At 42.6% G+C, this 19,105-nt stretch overlaps 1 protein-coding gene across 3 annotated transcripts in view; it reads right to left on the bottom strand.

The window, feature by feature from the left end:
- Nucleotides 1-19,105, bottom strand: part of LOC121450714 (gamma-tubulin complex component 5-like) — a 56,573-nt gene that overhangs the window by 7,288 nt on the left and 30,180 nt on the right. For 2 of the 3 annotated variants that reach the window (XM_041655957.1, XM_041655964.1), the window contains exons 14-21: nucleotides 15,891-16,089; nucleotides 15,148-15,336; nucleotides 14,113-14,295; nucleotides 10,245-10,329; nucleotides 10,041-10,161; nucleotides 8,762-8,925; nucleotides 7,613-7,738; nucleotides 6,657-6,745 (exon numbers count right to left, since the gene is read on the bottom strand). In XM_041655957.1, the coding sequence (XP_041511891.1) occupies nucleotides 6,657-6,745; nucleotides 7,613-7,738; nucleotides 8,762-8,925; nucleotides 10,041-10,161; nucleotides 10,245-10,329; nucleotides 14,113-14,295; nucleotides 15,148-15,336; nucleotides 15,891-16,089 (1,156 nt within the window). The remainder of the gene's footprint in view (nucleotides 1-6,656; nucleotides 6,746-7,612; nucleotides 7,739-8,761; nucleotides 8,926-10,040; nucleotides 10,162-10,244; nucleotides 10,330-14,112; nucleotides 14,296-15,147; nucleotides 15,337-15,890; nucleotides 16,090-19,105) is intronic. The other variant, XR_005974636.1, reaches the window with a different exon arrangement.

Genomic DNA, 19,105 nt, shown 5'->3' with positions numbered 1-19,105 from the left:
TGATCTAATAATTCATTTGAACAAAACCTTGGATGGTGAAAAAGATTTAAACAGTCCCATAGAATAAACAGCTGAAGCAGAAAAGGAACTGACAATGATTGAGGAGAAATTACAACAGGCACATGTGGACAGAGTGAATCCAGAGCTTGATTGTATTCTCGTCATACTACCATCAAAAATTTCTCCTACAGGAATTTTAATGCAGAGAGATGATATTATCTTGGAATGGATCTTTTTACCACATAAACCAAGTAAGAAACTGAAAACTTATGTGGAAAAAGTCTCTGAGTTAATTATAAAAGGCAAGCTGAGACTTCCGTCAACTAGCAGGCATAGACCCAGCAGAACTTATAGAGCCTTTCACTGCTGATGAACTAAAGAAATTATGGGAAGATAATGAACCATGGCAAAAGAGCTTGTGCTAATTTTCTGGGAGACATTAATAACAACTATCCAAAAAGCAAGCGGCTTAACTTCATAAAGAGAACTTCTTGGATCCTTCCTCAAATCGTCCGTGATGCTCCAATAACTGGAGCCCGTACATTCTATACTGATGCCAATAAATCAGGGAAGACAGGTTACAAATCAGAAGACTTCGGTAAGGTGGAACAAAGTCCTTATGATTCTGTCCAGAAGGCGGAATTACATGCCATTCTTATGGTACTAAGAGATTTTAAAGAACCTATTAATATAGTTACTGATTCACAATACGCAGAAAGAGTTATTTTACATATTGAAACTGCTGAATTTATACCTGATGATACAGAACTAACCTCATTGTTTCTCCAGGTTCAAGATTTGATCAGGAACAGGCTTTGCCCTATGTACATAACACACATCCGATCCCATACGGGTCTGCCAGGTCCTCTAGCACAAGGTAATGCAGAAATTGATCAATTATTGATTGGTAGTGTGCTACAAGCCTCTGAATTTCATAAAAAAACTCATGTTAAAAGCAAAGGTTTGAAGAGTTTTCTATTACATGGCAACAAGCTAAGGAGATTGTAAAGAAATGCCCTACCTGCTCTTTCTATAACCAAACGCCACTGCCAGCAGGGGCTAATCTGAAGGGCACCCAAAGGAATGAAATCTGGCAGATGGATGGATGTGTTCCACTTTGCAGAATTTGGCAAACTGAAGTATGTTCATCACACCATTGACACTTATTCAGACTTTCAGTGGGCAACTGCTTTAAGTTCAGATTCAGTAATCACTCATTTGTTAGAAGTCATGGCTATCATGGGTATACCTACACAAATAAAGACGGATAATGGTCCTGCTTATGTCTCTAGGAAAATATAACGGTTTTTTGATTATTACAATATCAAGCATGTTACAGGTATACCATACAATCCTACAGGTCAAGCAGTCATAGAAAGATCAAATCAAACTATAAAGGATATGTTGAGCAAACAGAAAGGGGTGGAAAACGCCCCCAGAAATAGGTTACATAATGCTTTGTTAACCTTGAATTTTCTCAACTCTAATGAGAAGGGAACGATGGCTGCAGAAAGACATTGGATAATGGAAAAGTCTGCTGAACTAAATCAACCAGTTTATTTCAAGGATGTGCTGACCTCACAATGGAAGCCAGGAGATGTGCTGCGTTGGGGAAGGGGTTTTGCTCTTATCTCCACAGGTGAGGAAAAATTATGGATACCGCCAAAATTAATAAAGATTCAGTTTGAAGAAGAGAAGTCACTTGGAAAGGATAAATAACAATTCATTCACAAGGATGGCTAGCATACTGAGGGTAAAGTTTACAGATCAGTTGGGGGCAGGGTTCTTTTCTTATTTCCACAGGAAAATACTCATCTTCAAAGAATTTAAGGGATCCTGAATATTTAATTACTGAAGGATGGAAAATAGTTACGACCTACTAAGTATCAACAATAAATTCTATACATACTGTAAGTATTGATTTTATATATATATTTATATGTTTTATTGAACACTTCTTTATAAATGGGTAGAGCTGGTTTTGGAGTTGGACTATGGCTCAGTCCCTCTTCAATTCCAAGCCTGTTGATAAGAGATATTTCAGAGTTTCTGTCTCAGGTCAGGAGCCATGAAATGGGACAAAATAAGAATAATTTTATACTTGATAAACGTTCTTTGCCTTTCCTCATATCTGTGTCTTTCTTTATATGTCAGTATATGTCCTTGTTGTTAATGTTTAAATTTTCCTACAGTAATCTTTGAAGATTCCAGGATGAAGATGGGGCCCCACAACATCAACTCAATCTGGTTTTAATGACGTCATTAATTTTTTTTTTATGCGCGAATATTAGACCTGCTTTTTGGTACCAACTGCAGGAGACAATTTCGAATGATACACATTTTTGACAACACTCTGGCCGGACCTTCTCAAAACGCTCAGAGACTACTTATAATTTTCTTAGGTCAAAGGTTAATTTGGGAATTTTACCATAATTTGATTTCTCAGGGGCCCCTAAGAAGTATGTCGCCCCCATGTCAGCTAGAAGCAATCTAAGAGGACGAGGTCCCCTCTCCCAACAGTTTGCCCACAGGGTTAGGGACATCTTTTAGTGGTTGGTTTAGGATTGAGGGGATGGGGAGATATTGTATGGAATTAGGGGTATATTCAAAAAAAACGGGGGGGGGGTTTAACTGGTTTGATGGGATGATTGGTATTTGTGACTTACTGTTTTTAGAAAATTATATTGGTACTGTTTCTTGTATATTGATATATTGAATATTGAATGTGAGTGTTCCTACCTCTATTTTTGTATAAGAGTATGCTTATATTGTATGGATACATCTAACATATCACAATGTAAATTTCTACCTCTGATACTATTTATGTAATAACATTGTTTACATTTGATATGTAATGACATTGTTTACAGGTGAAGATCATTGTCTTCATATATTGCACAGTTTTTTCTCTTAGTTTTCAAATTAGATAGGTATTGAGAATTATATGTTTGTCATATTTATTTTTAGGTTAATCAGGTCTTTTAGATATATGGAGATTCTTTTTAGTATAGATAGTATAATCTTCAGCCTCTTTGAAGAGCTGTAGAAAATGGCCTTTAATCTAACCTAGAATTCTGTGCCAGTGAGACACAATTACTCCTGGCAACGCCACTCTACTCCCGAGAGATCGTTGAGAACCAAAGACACTCCACTGGGAGATTGTCTTCTTGGCAAGAACTGGCCTTTGGGTTAAGAAAAGCCCATACCTCAACTACTGACTAAGATATAAAACAGGATTGTCTTATCTTGCCAAGACAGGGTAGGATAATTCTAAGAAAGTTCCTTACATTTGATAATGGTATGTCAGTTATGTTAGGCCTTAGCCAAAGTTGGTTGACTCAACATTGCAAAAGAGACCTTGGGTGATTGCCCAGGTAGTCAGTTGTCTCTGTCATTTGTTGCACATTTTGGATATCTCTCATTTGTTAAGTAATATTTATTCCCTTCTCAGATCTTTGATGGCGTTGAAGATTATTTAATTGTAGTTCCTCTCTATATTATTCAGACTCCTTGAGATAGAATGTCAAGCAAAACTTTTGATCTCAATATTGCTTGTTATATTTATCATTTGTTATTATTGTTTATAGTTATATTTGGTTTAGTTCTGTCTTATTTAGACAAAAGGGGGAGATGTAGGGTTAAGCCAGCCCCTTTAGGGGGCGGGTTTGCCGCGGGCGAATACGTATGAATAAATCGGGCGCGCGGGAGGCGGCCCCTCCCTTTTTCCTGCCTCCTGTGAAAACGGCTGCGCGGGAACCTCGGTTCTGTAAGTTTATTTAAACATTAAAGCTGTATATATTCTTTAATATCAGCCTTGCATTTATTTACGCCGGTACAGAGGTGAGCAGAGGTTCTGTCAAGCTGCCTGCAGACCCTGCAGGAGCTCCAGGGAAGCTCTGATGAAGCATTACCCATGTCCTGGTGGGCTCTTCTAAGTAACTTTCATCCGTTATTAACCCTGTTAATATCCCCAGCGTGTACTCACTGTTCACCAAGTTGAATTTGGGTGCATCCATTACTGGTCTGTCATGCTTTCCCTTTCTGGGGTGAGCAGGTGTGTGTGTGTGTGTGTCTGTGTGTCTCCCATACAACAACTCATCAACTATCTTTGTCAGTCACTTACCAAGAGCCAACAAGTTTTCCTCAGCCTTACCACAGTATTTACTTAGAAGCACATTTGATACATTAAAAAATTTTTTTCAATATGCATTGATGTTTTGCCTCTGTGTATGTCAGTGTGAGCGTGTCAGGTGTCCCGGTACTGGGAATTGAACCTGGGTCCTTTGGAAAAACAGTCAGTGACCCCCCAACTACTGAGCCATGTCTGCAGTCCCACAGTGAAACATGCAAACATCCGTCAACACTGGTGTGCAGAGTCTCTTTGTTGCCCAAGCTAACCTTCACTCATTGGTGGGGGAGAATTGTCTGTATTCTGTCAATCATGTTTTAAATAAATGCTGATTGGCCAAGCAGGAAATATAGGCGGAAAAACCAGACAGGAAGTAGAAATGATGTAATGAGAACAGGAGAATTCTGGGAAGGAGGAAGTTGATTCCTCCCACTCCTGCCCAGACCACCGAAGCAGCAGTGCCCCACTACAAAAAGGTACTGAGACACATGGCTAACATAGATCAGAAAAATGGGTTAATCAAGATATGAGAGTTAGCCAGTGAGAGGCTAGAGATAAAGGGCCAATCAGCTTTAAAACTTATAGAGACCTATATGTGATTTTCTTTGGGGCTAAACAGTTGTGGGGAACCGGGTGGGACAAAAACCCCAACAATAAGCAGACCAGGCCCGTCCATGTTACAACTCATGATCTTTCAGCCTCCACTTTCCAAGTAGGCTAAGACTTATGTCCCCCACACCGGCTCTGAGGTGCTGAAGTCCTCCCCACTGCTACTTTTGGCTGTCATTTGTTACAGAAATTTAGGAAGCATATGGAGTAGCCATTCTCTCACCTGCCTCAGTGTTACTGAGAAAAGGAGTTTTGTATACTCTGAGAGGACAGCACCAAGCAAGAAAAGCTTCTGTTTTCTTTTGCATTGCCAAGAATGGCACTCAGGGCATGGGCCACCCTGGACAAGTGCTCACAAACAAGCTACATTCCCAGCCCCTGATTTTCTTCTTGGGTGTACTACTACTGAACATGTGTGTGAGTAATGTGTGTGTATGCCATCACATGCATGATGATATCAGGACACAACTTTAGGCAACAAACTTTGTCTCTCCCTTTATATGGGCTTGAGGGTTGGATTCAGGCTGTCAGGCTTGTGTGGCAAAACCCTTTACCTATTGAGTCATCTCACCAGCTCGCGACTGATACCTTCACATATTTGTGTAAATATACTTCAGATAAGCCCAGGCACACAAACAAAACCTCCAGTCCATCAGACATGAACTTTTATTTCAGCAAAATGAAATACCATTGCATATAATCCAAAAATGAGACAGAGGCTAAGCACTGAAATTTATATTCAAATTAACATATTAAGATAGCCGGGCTAGTAGTATAGCTCAGTGGTAAACCACTCACACAGCACACGAAGGTCCCGAGTTCAACTCCTAGCATAAAAACAGGACAAACTGGAGATGTTCCTGTGGTGTAGGAGGTCCTTCCTATCTATGTGTTGCTTTCATTGGTTAATTAATAAAGAAACTGTTTGGCCTGATAGGGCAGAACATAGGTAGGCATCGTAGACAGAACTGAATTCTGAGAGGAAGAAAGCAGGGTCAGAGATTGCCACCATGCAGCCAGGTGCCAGGTCAGACATGCTGAATCTTTCCCGGTAAGCCAAAGACCTCATGGTGACATACAGATGATCAGAAACGGCTTGAATGAAGATGTGAGAGTTAGCCAATAAGAGCTAGAGTTTATGGGCCAAGCAGTAATTTAATTAGTACAATTTCTGTGTGGTTATTTTGGGAGCTAACCTAGCCAGACGGTGGGACACAGCCCACTTCAGCCTACAACATTCCTGCCAGAATGGAAGAAAGACTCCTGGCCTCTTCCCGTATACTGACTTTAAGCCATTTGCCTTTCTATATTACACAGGTGAAAACACTCTATGAACACATACTGCCTTTTAGAGCCTACAGACATGGAGGTCTGGACAGCACCCGGCGCGACACCCACAACTCACTTTAAAATGTCTCAGCGAGTGTGAGGGGTTGGTCACCTCAGAAACTACTGTGGTTAGTCACACAGACTTTACACCTCTCCATACATTTGGAGGCATCTATAATAAAATCAAGTCTTATACTCTGAGACTGTTTCCTCATTTTAATTAAAAGACCTCATTTTTTTAAAAAAAACTGTTTTGCTTCTTATAAGAAAACTAACCTATGCTATCTAGTTTAACTAAATAAATTCTATTATTGGTTGCACATAGGATTCAATTTCAGGCCTTATGCATGGTAGGCAAGCCAATGAACTATACTTCCATTCTTCAAATTAAAAACTTGAATTCTTAGTTATAATAGTATGTGAACCATTCATTACCAGGACTGGGTGTGGACTCTTCAAACGAAGCCTGTCAGTAGGGTGCTGACACAGTCACAATACAGGTCATCACACAGCACATACTTACTGCCAAGCTCCTAGGCCTGCCTGCTGAAATGGTCACAATATGGGTCGTCATATAGCACACACTTACCGCCAAGCTCCTAGGCCTGCCTGCCAGCCTTCTGCAAACATGAGCGCCAAGTTCAGCACTTTCATGATGGCTTCTTTCACGAAGCTGACCTGAAGATCAATGTTTGAGACACAATATGGGCTTGGTGACTACGTTTGGACAATGACACCGATATTTTCTCCTAACTTACATCACAGAAAAAGCACATCACAATGACTGTCTTTTATGTATAGAAAGGTACATGGGATGTCAACCTGCATTCCAGGACGGCACGCGAGCTTTTACTCCTGAAAGCCATTTATATTCATCAGAGGCCGTAAGACACAAGTCCCAGTGGTTGTAAAACTATCATATTCATAATGCATTAGTGCACACCCACTGCCTAACTGCAGACTCAAGTTTTCAGTTCTGTACAGTTATGTTTTCTTTAATGTTACTGCTGGTACTGGGCACACATCTGTAACCCTGTCCTTTCCCATGAGATGACTGCACAGGACAGCAGTTTTAGAATTCAAAATCCCACAGCAGGAAGATATAGCCCTTTCGCCCCACTGGTACACACCTGTTGCAATAGGAGCGGCGGGGCTGCGTCTCCAGCACCCCGGCCGCCTGCTAGCTTATACCAAAATAACAACACACAAACTGTATTCTTTTAAACACTGCTTGGCCCATTAACTCTAGCCCTTACAGGCTAATTCTCATATCCCGATCAACCCATCTCTAATAATCTGTGTAGCATCAGTCTTACTGGGAAAGATTCAGCATGTCTGACCTGGCGGCTTGCTTCATCGTGTCTGCCTGGGAGAGGGGAGCATGGCCTCTTTCTGAGGCATCTGCCCCAGAGAGCTATCCAGTCTGAGCTCACTTCCTCTTCCTCCCAGCATTCTGTTCCGCCTACTCCACCCACCTAAGGGATGGCCTATCAAAATGGGCCAAGGCAGTTTGTTTATTACCAATGACTTTCCTTCATCACACACCTTTTCTCTCAGCAGACACCGATCATGGATGGTTGACAAATACCTGTAGTGAATTTTAATCAACTGATCTAAATCCTTGGCTTCCTCAACTTGATGCTGAAACTCCAGCCCTGTACTGTGGAGAATCTTGAAAGAGAAAGACAAGAGCGTAGTTAGCACTTACCCGTTTGTCCGTGTGTCCTGACTGCATGGCTAGCAAGCCCCAGGATTCTCTTGTTTCTGCCTCCTTCCTTAGGTGTGTGTAACCACACCTGGAAGTTTTTTGTTTTTGCTTTTTTGAGACAGGGTTTCTCTGTATAGTCCTGGTATTCACTCTGTAGACCAGGCTGGCCTGAAACACAGAGATCTGCTTGCCTCTGCATCCCAAGTGGTGGGGTTAAAGGTGTGCGCCATCACTGCTAAGCCACAGCACTTTTTATGTAGGTACTGGGGGTTCAAACTCAATCATCAATGCTTTTTTAGCAAGTACTCTACCAACTGAGCTACCTGCCCTTCCTGTCAGCCTCTTCTCTCTCAGTGCAGGAGGAAATAAGGAGACAGTTAAAAGCCAGGTGATGAGAGGGCAGAGCAAACAGAGTCAGACAGACAGGATAGGACTGCTGACTGTAGGAGCTTGCGGCAGCTGTGGGGCTGACAGACAATCAAGCCCGTCAGCATTCTAGCAGAGTGGGAAGGGAGTCATGAGTTCCCATATCTGAGCAGCTGTGCACAGCTCATGGCTTTTGGGGGAGGGAGAGTCAAGATTTTTAGGAGTTTGGCTTGTAATAGGCCAAACATGCTGTCCATGGATGGTGCCGCCAACCAGGAATGCATGGACAGCACCAAGTGGAGTTTACGTGTTAAGTAAAACTAAACAGGACACAAAGCTGTGGGTAAGGAAGTAGATCTGGGAGTAGTTCAAGGGAGGGACTGAGATACATATGACCAAATACATTGTATGAAATTCTCAAACAACGAAAACATTTATTGAAAAATATATTACCATCCACTGCCATGCTATTTTATGATGAAATTACATCTAGCTTTCATTTTTTTTCAATCTCTAAGTGTTCTAATGGTTCTTCTGTAGTTAGAAAGACATGATCAGTGTTTTCTTTGAACTACTGCCTACATGGGACAAAAGAACCGAGGAGACGGACAGACACCAACCCTGGTCATGATGTAGTTGTGCAGGCTATTCACAAAGTGCATGAGCTTCACACGTAAAAGAAACATGCGATGGATCTGCTGCCTCAGTGACTCTTTCGGTGCTCCAAACTGGGAGAGTGTATCTTGTTCACGTGGAGAGCCTTCTTTTGCAGTATTAGCCAGGTCTACAAAATGTTGAAAGAAGAAAATGGGCAGAAAAAGAATTAAGGGAAAGCCGCCATACGAACCCTTACATGAAGAGATGAGCAATGCAGTATCAGCAGGGTGGGAACCTAAAGGGCACATTTGTGCCTTGGGAAGATAAAATACCAAATTTCAAGATGCTGTAGCTGTGGCTCGGTTGGTCAAGTGCTTGCCTAGCATGCTGAGGCTATGGGTTCACTTCCCAGCACCGAATAAACCAGCTATGATGGCACACATCCGCTAATCCAAGCACTGAGTAGACAAAGGGAGGGCAGATAAATGATAATTAAATCCTTGCTATCACTGTTGAGATGCAAATTCCCTGTCAGACCCTTAACACAACTTTTTGGATGTCAATTCCTAATAAGTTATTACATTTAAGATAAATCCTATGAGTTCCTGACACTTTATTATTTTTGTGTATGCAGGAGCAGATATTGTATGAGTGAATTGGTGTAGGAGGTCCTTCAGTATTTGTTGCTTTCATTGGTTAACCAATAAAGAACTGCTTGGCCTGACAGGGCAGAACTTAGATAGGCGGAGAAGACAGTACTGTATTCAGGGAGGAAGAAAGCAGCAGATTGAGCCAAGCCACCATGAAGCTGCCAGGTCAGACATGCTGAATCTTTCCCGGTAAGCCATGACCTCGTGGTGACATACAGATTATCAGAAATGGGTTGAATCAAGATGTGAGAGTTAGCCAATAAGAAGCTGGAGCTTATGGGCCAAGCAGTAATTTAATTAATACAATTTCTATGTGATCATTTCGGGTGTAAGTTAGCCAGGCTGGATGGAACAAAGGGGCCCTACACTCTTCAGAGCAGTGAATAAATGCTCTATGTGTTTGTGTGTATGCACTGGTGTCGGAAGTAGCTGCAGGCTGTTTGAGACAGGTCCTCTGGAAGAGCAGCAAGCACTCCACTGGTGAGCTCCCCTCCATCCCACTTCATTCCTGTAGTAGGCTTGGTAAACCTGCTGCCATACTCCTGTGCCAGGCTGGTATTTGTTCACATATAGAAAAGATGAAAACCTATACAAAATTTTCCAGGACCAAAATCAAATTAGAGTTAGTTAGTTTATTGAAATCAAATCTTACCACCAAACAGTAGAACATCCAGGCTGTATTTTGCCCATTTTATTTGCAATAGGAGAAGGAAGACCTGATTATAAATTTTTTGACATTCCACACTTATAACAATGTCCACAGGCCATGGGACCTACAAAAACAAAAATAAAATTTTACATGCACAACTTAGTCTCAATAAAAAACCAATTTTTATAAAAAATAATTAGTGCTTACCTTGTAGCTCAGGGTAAGACCATCTAAGATATGAACGGGTAGTTTCTTCTTAGCTGTATCAACATTTTCAAACGATATAGATAAACTAAATGAAGAAGTTTCAGATTTAGTTTGTGATAATAAAATTCATATAAAGTTCATATAAGATGTTCTAACACTTTTTGTGGATTCATGGGCAGGGAGCATCCCTCAGAGGTACAACACATGGGTACTGTGACTGAGGTCCTGACAATAATAGTTCCACACAATTAACCAATCCCCCTAGAACTTCCATTCAATATAAATATGCAGACAAACTTACATTTTCCAGCACCTCAGAACTAGAGTTTGGTTTTAGAAATGAATGGCAGTTGTTTTTGGTTCCCCTTATCTCTGCACCCACTTCTTGAGACAGTGTCTCCTTGTAAAGCTCAAGTTTACTTCAAGTGTATGGCCATCCTCCTGCCTCAGCCTCCGGAACATTAGAATTACAAATATAAGCTGCTTCACCCAGCAATTTTGTTTTCGGAGACAAGATCCTGGTATGTATCCAACCTGGAATGCAAAGACCTCCCTGCCTCAGCCTCCCAAATGTTTGTGTTACCCTGTCTGGTTTGCAAGACAGTCTCTGACTGAATTGTAGGCTGCCTTGAGATCCCCATGACTCCCAACCTGTGTCTTGCAAGATTATAGGTATGTGTGCAACAACATCCAATTAGTTTTAAAATAATGGGTTTTGTTATAAAAAAAGATACTTGACAATGTTAGCCATTTAATTAGAATTAAAAACAGCTTGGGGATAGACTGGGAGTTTAATTCTCCTCAAAGTCAGGCTAAAAAGACTGAGCCTTAAGTTCAGGTGCTGGCAGAAGGGCTAGAACACTGGCTCCTTGGTAAGTCTCCATGAGTCATGCACCATGGGGTCTGCATTTGCTCAGGTACTAGCACTGCTCTACCTGCACACCTGGACGGGTGTGAACACTGCTGTGCACTGCTCTACCTGCGCACCTGGATGGGTGTGAACACTGCTGTGCACTGCTCTACCTGTGCACCTGGACGGGTGTGAACACTGCTGTGCACTGCTCTACCTGCGCACCTGGACGGGTGTGAACACTGCTGTGCACTGCTCTACCTGCGCACCTGGACGGGTGTGAACACTGCTGTGCACTGCTCTACCTGCGCACCTGCACGGGTGTGAACACTGCTGTGCACTGCTCTACCTGCGCACCTGGACGGGTGTGAACACTGCTGTGCACTGCTCTACCTGTGCACCTGGACGGGTGTGAACACTGCTGTGCACTGCTCTACCTGCGCACCTGGACGGGTGTGAACACTGCTGTGCACTGCTCTACCTGCACACCTGGACGGGTGTGAACACTGCTGTGCACTGCTCTACCTGCGCACCTGGACGGGTGTGAACACTGCTGTGCACTGCTCTACCTGTGCACCTGGACGGGTGTGAACACTGCTGTGCACTGCTCTACCTGCGCACCTGGACGGGTGTGAACACTGCTGTGCACTGCTCTACCTGTGCACCTGGACGGGTGTGAACACTGCTGTGCACTGCTCTACCTGCGCACCTGGACGGGTGTGAACACTGCTGTGCACTGCTCTACCTGCGCACCTGGATGGGTGTGAACACTGCTGTGCACTGCTCTACCTGCGCACCTGGACGGGTGTGAACACTGCTGTGCACTGCTCTACCTGTGCACCTGGACGGGTGTGAACACTGCTGTGCACTGCTCTACCTGCGCACCTGGACGGGTGTGAACACTGCTGTGCACTGCTCTACCTGTGCACCTGGACGGGTGTGAACACTGCTGTGCACTGCTCTACCTGTGCACCTGGACGGGTGTGAACACTGCTGTGCACTGCTCTACCTGTGCACCTGGATGGGTTTGAATACTGCTTTCCCAAGAGAGATAGCAACACAGAACAAAAATATCCACGTGCCAGTCAAGAAAGTGTTCTTTCCTCATGTGATTTCCAGGTCCTGTAGCGATCAATCTCGCTACTGTTACTGAGATACTAGCAGACGATAACCCTCATGCAGGTCATGGATGATTTAAAATAGGAAAGCCAGGGAAGAGGCAAAGGCAGTATGTGAATGATAGCCAATGTATTCCACAGCACAGGAACTTGAGGAAACTACTGTAGTTTTCAGTGGTTTGCTCCATCGACATTCACTTAAGTGCTTACTATGCAGATGATGGAATCTGAGGTCAGCAGAGCTACTTGCATGGCACAGAAAACACAAGGTTCGCTAGTGAGTAAACAGACTGACTGCTAGGCCATGAGAGGGAGAACACACGACGGAAGAAGGCCTAGGAGTGAGGAATAGCAGCACACATTTGCACACCCCTGCAGTGTGAGATGCAGTGTAAGGCTGAACATGGTTTAAGCATGTAAGACAGGAGGCTGCGAAGGTGAAGTCAGACAGTGCAAAGCTTTCTCCATATGCTGTGAGGCCTCTGTGAGTAATGGCTACCATTCTGAGGGTCAAGTCCCTTGTGGTGGAGTTCTGCCAGAGAGGCTATGGATGGCTTCAAGAAAGGAGGGTTGGTGAAGGCTAGCAATAGGAAAGTAGAGGCCACCGTCCCCAACAAGTCGGCAGGCAACTCTCCACCCACTCACCCTCTCACTGAGCAGTACATATCAGCTGCCATTTTTTTTAAAGATTTATTTATTAAGTATACAGTGTTCTGCCTGCATATGTCCCTGCAGAGGGCACCAGATCTCATTACAGATGGTTGAGATGGTTGTGAGTCACCATGTGCTTGCCGGGAATTGAACTCAGGACCTTTATAAGTGCAGCCAGTGTCCTTAACCTCTGAGCGATCTTTCCAGCTCCCTCAGCTGCCAATTTAACTTACCCCTCCCCTTCTTCCATTTTTGGGGAGTGAGAGGTGCACATATGTACCATGTGTGCAATGTGTCTGTGTATTTGTGTGTGTCTATGTATATAGGTCAGAGGCTAATCACTTTTTACTCCAGTGAGGCAAGGCTCTCACTGACCCTGACCTTGACAGCCAGCTAGCCTTAAAGATTCTCTCCCCACCACCTGACAACTCCCAAGCGCTGGGATTACAGCTGGAACATCATGCCCATATGGCTATTTCATGTGGGTGCTCCTCAGGCTTCTGCAGCAAGTCCTTTACCCACTGAACCACCCCCTTAGCCTCTTCTCTGTTTTGTTTGGAGATAAAGGCTGGCCTCAGATTCCCAGGCTCAAATGATCTCGTCTCAGACCTCAAGAACCTGGTACCACAGGAATTCCCAGCTTTGATTTTTTTTTTGTTTTTCCTTTCTTTCTTTCTTTTTTTTTTTTTTTTTTTTTTTTTTTTGAGACAGGGTTCCTCTGGGCAGCCCTGGTTATCCTGGAACTAGCTCTATAGACCAGGCTGGCCTTGCCTGCCTTTGCCTGGAATTAAAGGCTTGTGTCATCTCTGCTTGGCTCAGCTTTGAGTTTCTAATCTGCAAAGTAATCTGTAGGGTTAAAGTGAAGATAAAATACACGTAGTGAAGTCTTCCATATGTGTGGCTTGATCTTTAGAAAGTGAGAGCTAATTTGGGAGAGTCTGGAAAGCTAGGAGGTGGGCTCAGCAGGAACAAGCAGTTCACTGACATGTCCTAAGGAGTATGTTATCCTTGGTGCTGTTTCCTATCCTCCCCACTATGGTATTATTATTTTCCTTTGTCCAGGACAAAAATCGCTCTGCTTAGCTATATCCTCCCTGCCATGAAACACACAAGTCCTTCAATCTGTGAGTTGAAATAAACTACCCTGGACTTGCTTCTGTAAGGTATTTTAGTCACTGGTAATTTAGCTGATTTCTTGGCAAATGGTTCACTTTATACTTCTTAAAGTGAGAGGTGTCCCCATAGTTACCGTAAACTATCTTCAGGATAGCGCTGTCCTACCGCTTCTTGGAGCTGGACATTCAGAAGAGACACATTCTGCCAGGTTTCCTTTTCTCTTATTTTATCGAAAATTGAAGTATAGAAATCATACATGGTATCTCCACCTTCCATCAAGAAAAAATTCCTCATGGCCTGCAAATATTCCACCAACCTTGAAAAGAAAGACACGGAAGAGCACACACGTATATCTCTGCCTGGGCTGGTTATAAGAAAGCAAAGTGAGCAAATCTATAAGAAGTGTTCTTCTGTGGTCTTTGCTTCAGAAGCTCCTGACTCCAGGTTTCTGCCTTGACTTCCTTCCCAGAGGGATGAACTGTTGTTGTTATCTTATGTATATTTCATGTGCACTTGAACAACAGAAAACAGCATCACATGCTATTACACATGGTTGTGAGCCACTGTGTGGTTGCTGGGAACTGAACTCAGGGTCTCTGGAAAAGCAACCAGGGCTCTTAACCGCTGAGCCATCTCTCCAGCCCCCTCAATGATGAATTCTAAGTGTAAGCCAAATAAATCCTGTCCTCCCTAGTCGCTTCTGGTCACTGTTTTTATCACAGCAAGAGAAAGCAAATGAGGACACTTAATCTTATGAGCTTTATGGAGATTGCACATGAACAAGAGTAAGTCAGAGTTAGAGCTAGTCATCTACTAGAAGTAGGTTTATGTTTTTCTCCAGAGAGGACAGTTTATGCATATGTTTTGAGGGTTTCTTTTATTCTTCTGGTGTGTCTCTTGACACAGATTCTCACATAATGAATTAGTTACAATATATTTAAACCTTGATGGCTAACTGTTCTTTGAAAAGGAAGACTGTTAACTGCATCTCCATCCTCTAATTGAAATAGACTTTAACGCTCAATCTAATACTTGACTCTCAGTACCAAAAACAAACAGACACAAAACCAAAAAGAAAGATAGAAAGGAAATATAAGGGAAGCAGAGGGAAAACATCCACTAGTTATTAACAACTGATCACTTCCAGAGCTAAATTACTTCTTTTTACCTGAAATCTCTTTTTAAGGTTTGCATGAGGTTTCCACAGCAATGCTGATACTGTCTCTCAATGTGAGGGTAGAGGCAAGACCTTAGCGTTAATTCAAAAGTCTGGCACGTCACAGACTCTGATGATCTATCCACGCAAATGTCACCACCAGCAAACTTCTCATGAAAGTCGCTCTGCTCCAAATACAACCTTCAATATTAAAACATGAATGAGCATTGATTGTGTGAGCTGCTGCTGACAGAATTCTAATAAACCAAACCTAGAGCCCCATTTTCGCCTTTAGCTTTAGATTATCAGTTATTACAGGACGAAATCTTTCCCCTAGCACATCCTTTCTGGGTCAGTGCTGGATTAGCCCTTCCGATAGTGCTATGCCGTGAATGGTGATCAGACATGAAGTCATTCCACTGGAGTTAGTCCTAGAAGGATTCTAAGGCCCTTTTTGTGTAATACAGGAGACAGTGTGGAGCCTGTCCAGACATTTGGCAGCATGTTCTAGGTGAGCTACGATATTCTTAGGAGCAGGGTACAGAGATGTCAGCTGGGTGACATCTGTACACGTCCATTAACGAGGACTACACAGCTGGCACAGGTGAACACATCGTCTAGCACCCATCTGTTAGCAATGAAAAGGGTTTGTTTCTGAGACACAAAGACCCAGCTGGCAGAAATAATGACAACCACTCACTCTGCACTAATCAAAGCTTATCTCAGTCCCTGCAAACACGGTATGCATGTATCACCTCGCAAAGTTGATGGCCAGCAGTGGGTCGTGAGCATCGTCTAGCTCCAGATGCCTTTCAGCAATGGACTGCATCTTTATTAGGTTCTCTTTGGTAGTCTGCTGTTCCATAAGAATGTGTGGAGTGGAATCTTCTCCATGTTGAAGACGCAACTGTATAGATTCCAGAAAGAGGGTATATAAGCTTTTTCTTTCTGCATCTGAAATACAAACATATATGATGGATTTTGTTCTCAAAAGCAGTCTAGGTATGTCTCAAGGCTGGAGGGATGAGCGCTCAGTGCTCCCACTGCTCCTGCAGAGGGTCAGTTTGGTTCCCGGTGACAACAAAAGCATCTGCCAGCCTCGCCTGTCCTCCCGCACCACCCTTACTCACATACGCTCACACACACATATAAAGCTGGGGGTGGAGATGAGAAGAGACTCAGGGGCTAAGAAAGTATATTGCTCCTGCAAAGGACCGGAGTCTGGTTCCCAGCACCTGCTTCAAGTGGCTCACACTGCCTGTGACTCCAGCTTCAGGAAATCCAATGCCCAATCTGGCCTTCACATACATACATGTCATACAAAATACAAATCCACACACACACAAAGTCAATGTTATAAAGAGCTTAAAAGAAGAAGTTTGTGGCATAAGAACACACAGGAGGAACAATGGAACTGAATAGAAGATCCAGATATCAATCCACACATCTTCGAAAACCTGATTTTTGACCCAGAAGCAAAAAAATATCAAATGGAAAAAACAAAGCATATTTAACAAGTGGTGCTGGCATAACTGGATATCAACATGTAGAAGAATGAAAATAGAGCCATATCTATTACCATGCATAAAACTCAAATCCAAATGGATCAAAGACTTCAACATAAAGCCACACTGAACATTAAAGAAGAGAAAATGGGAAGTACACTTGAACACATTGGCACAGGAGACCACTTCCTAAATATAATTACAGTAGCACAGACACTGAGAAAAACAATTAATAAATGGAACCTCCTGAAACTGAAAAGCTTCTGTAAAGCAAAGGACATGGTCAACAAGACAAAACGACAGCCAACAGAATGGGAAAAGATCTCCACTAACCCCACATCAGACAGAGGTCTGATCTCCAAAATATACAAAGAACTCAAGAAATTGGACACCAAAAGAACACATAATCCAATAAAAAAAATGGAGTATAGACCTAAACAGAAAATTCTCAACAGAGGAATCTAAAATGAATGAAAGACACTTAAGGAAATCTTCAACATCCTTAGTCATCAGAGAAATGCAAATCAAAACAACTCTGAGATTCCATCTTACACCTGAAAGAATGGCCAAGGTCAAAACACTGATGACAACTTATGCTGGAGAGGTTGTGGGGAAAGAGAACACTTCTGCATTGCTGGTGGGAGTGGAAACTGGTACAGCCCCTTTGGACGTCAGTGTGGCGATTTCTCAGAAAATTAGGAAACAACCTTCCTCAAGACCCAGTAATACCACTTTTGGATATATATCCAAAGGATGCTCAATCGTGCCACAAGGACATGTGCTCAACTATGTTCATAGCAGCATTGTTTGTCATAGCCAGAACCTGGAAACAACCTAAATGCCCCTTGACTGAAGAATGGATAAGGAAAATGTGGTACATTTACACAATGGATGAGTACTACACAGCAGGAAAAAAAAAATCTTAAATTTTGCAGGAAAATGGATGGAGATAGAAAACATTATTTTGAGTGAGGTAACCCAGACACAGAAAGACAATTATCACATGTATTCACTCATAAATGGTTTTAAAAGATAAAGCAAAGCAAACCAGCCCACAAATCACAATCCCAGAGAACTTAGACAACAATGAGGACACTAAGAGAGACTTACATAGATCTAATCTACATGGGAAGTAGAAAAAGACAAGATATCATGAGTAAATTGGGAGCATGGGGACCTTGGGGGAGGATTGAAAGGGAAAGGGGAAAGGCAGGGAGGGGAGCCGAGAAAAATGCAGAGCTCACATCCAGTACCAGGTAAGTGTGTGCCCGCCCATCACCCTGGAAACGGAGTACAGGCACCCTTCAATCCCCTAAACTTTCTGGCCATTCAGTGGGGCTTCTCCCGGGCTTCTGGCTTTCTCTATTTATCCCATCCATCTTGCCCCCCAAACATTCCTTTCCATCCGTGGGGTCCTTAGATCCACACCACCACAGCCTACTTCAGGGAGGAGTAGATCTGAGAGCCAACTCCAGGGCTGAGGGGACTTAAGAGAGGGCAGAACAAGATAAACCCCCAAGTATACAGTTGGCCACAGCAAAGATTGGACCAAATCACCAAGACTCTCCTGACCGCAGCTGAAGGAAGGGATTGGCAGGTGCCAATGCAAGAATTCCTCCAACAACCTGAAAAGCAACATGATAACACCAGAATCAAGAGAACATATAACAGGAAGACTTGAACACCACAATTCAGAAGTAGTAGAAGCAATCAGCTTTAAATGTAACATTATGAAAGTGATAGGGACCATTAAACAGGATGCGAAAAACTCCATTAAAGAAATGGATGAGAAGACTAATTAAAAAGTTAGAAGAAATGAATAAATCCCTCAAAGATACCCAAGAAAACCAAGAAAAAGCAATCAAACAAGTAAAGGAAGCAGTTCAAGACTTGAAAACTGAAATGCAGGCAAAGAAAAAAACACAAACCGAAGGAAGGCTGGATATGGAAAATCTGGGTAAATGAACAGGAACAACAGAATACAAGAGATAGAAGAAAGAATCTCAGACACAGAAGATACTATAGAGGAAATAAACTCATTGAACAAAGAAAACAGCAATATAACAAATTCTTAACACAAAACATCCAGGAAATCTGGGAAACCATGAAAAAGACTAAACCTAAGAATAATAGGGGTAGAAGAAGGAGAAGAATTACAGCTCAAAGGCCCAGAAAATATATTCAACAAAATTATAGAAGAAAACTTTCCCAACCTAAAGAAGGATATTCCTATGAAGGTACAAGAAGCATATGGAACACCAAATAGACTGGATCAAAAAAAAAAATCCTCACTATATAATAATCAAAACACAAAACATACAGAACAAAGAAAGAATTTTCAAGAGCTGCAAAAGAAAAAGGTCAGTAACATATAAAGGTAAACCTATCACAATAACACCTGACTTCTCTAGGGAAACCATGAAAGCCAGAAGGTCTTGGATAAATGTGCTGCAGACTCTAAAAGA

This window comes from Microtus oregoni, unplaced genomic scaffold, assembly GCF_018167655.1.
Source record: "Microtus oregoni isolate MIOR12 unplaced genomic scaffold, Mior012 000000F_ref0000247, whole genome shotgun sequence".
NCBI classification, from domain to species: Eukaryota; Metazoa; Chordata; class Mammalia; order Rodentia; family Cricetidae; genus Microtus; species Microtus oregoni.
Note: the sequence above shows the minus strand (reverse complement) of the source record. Positions and strands in the feature narration are given on the sequence as shown.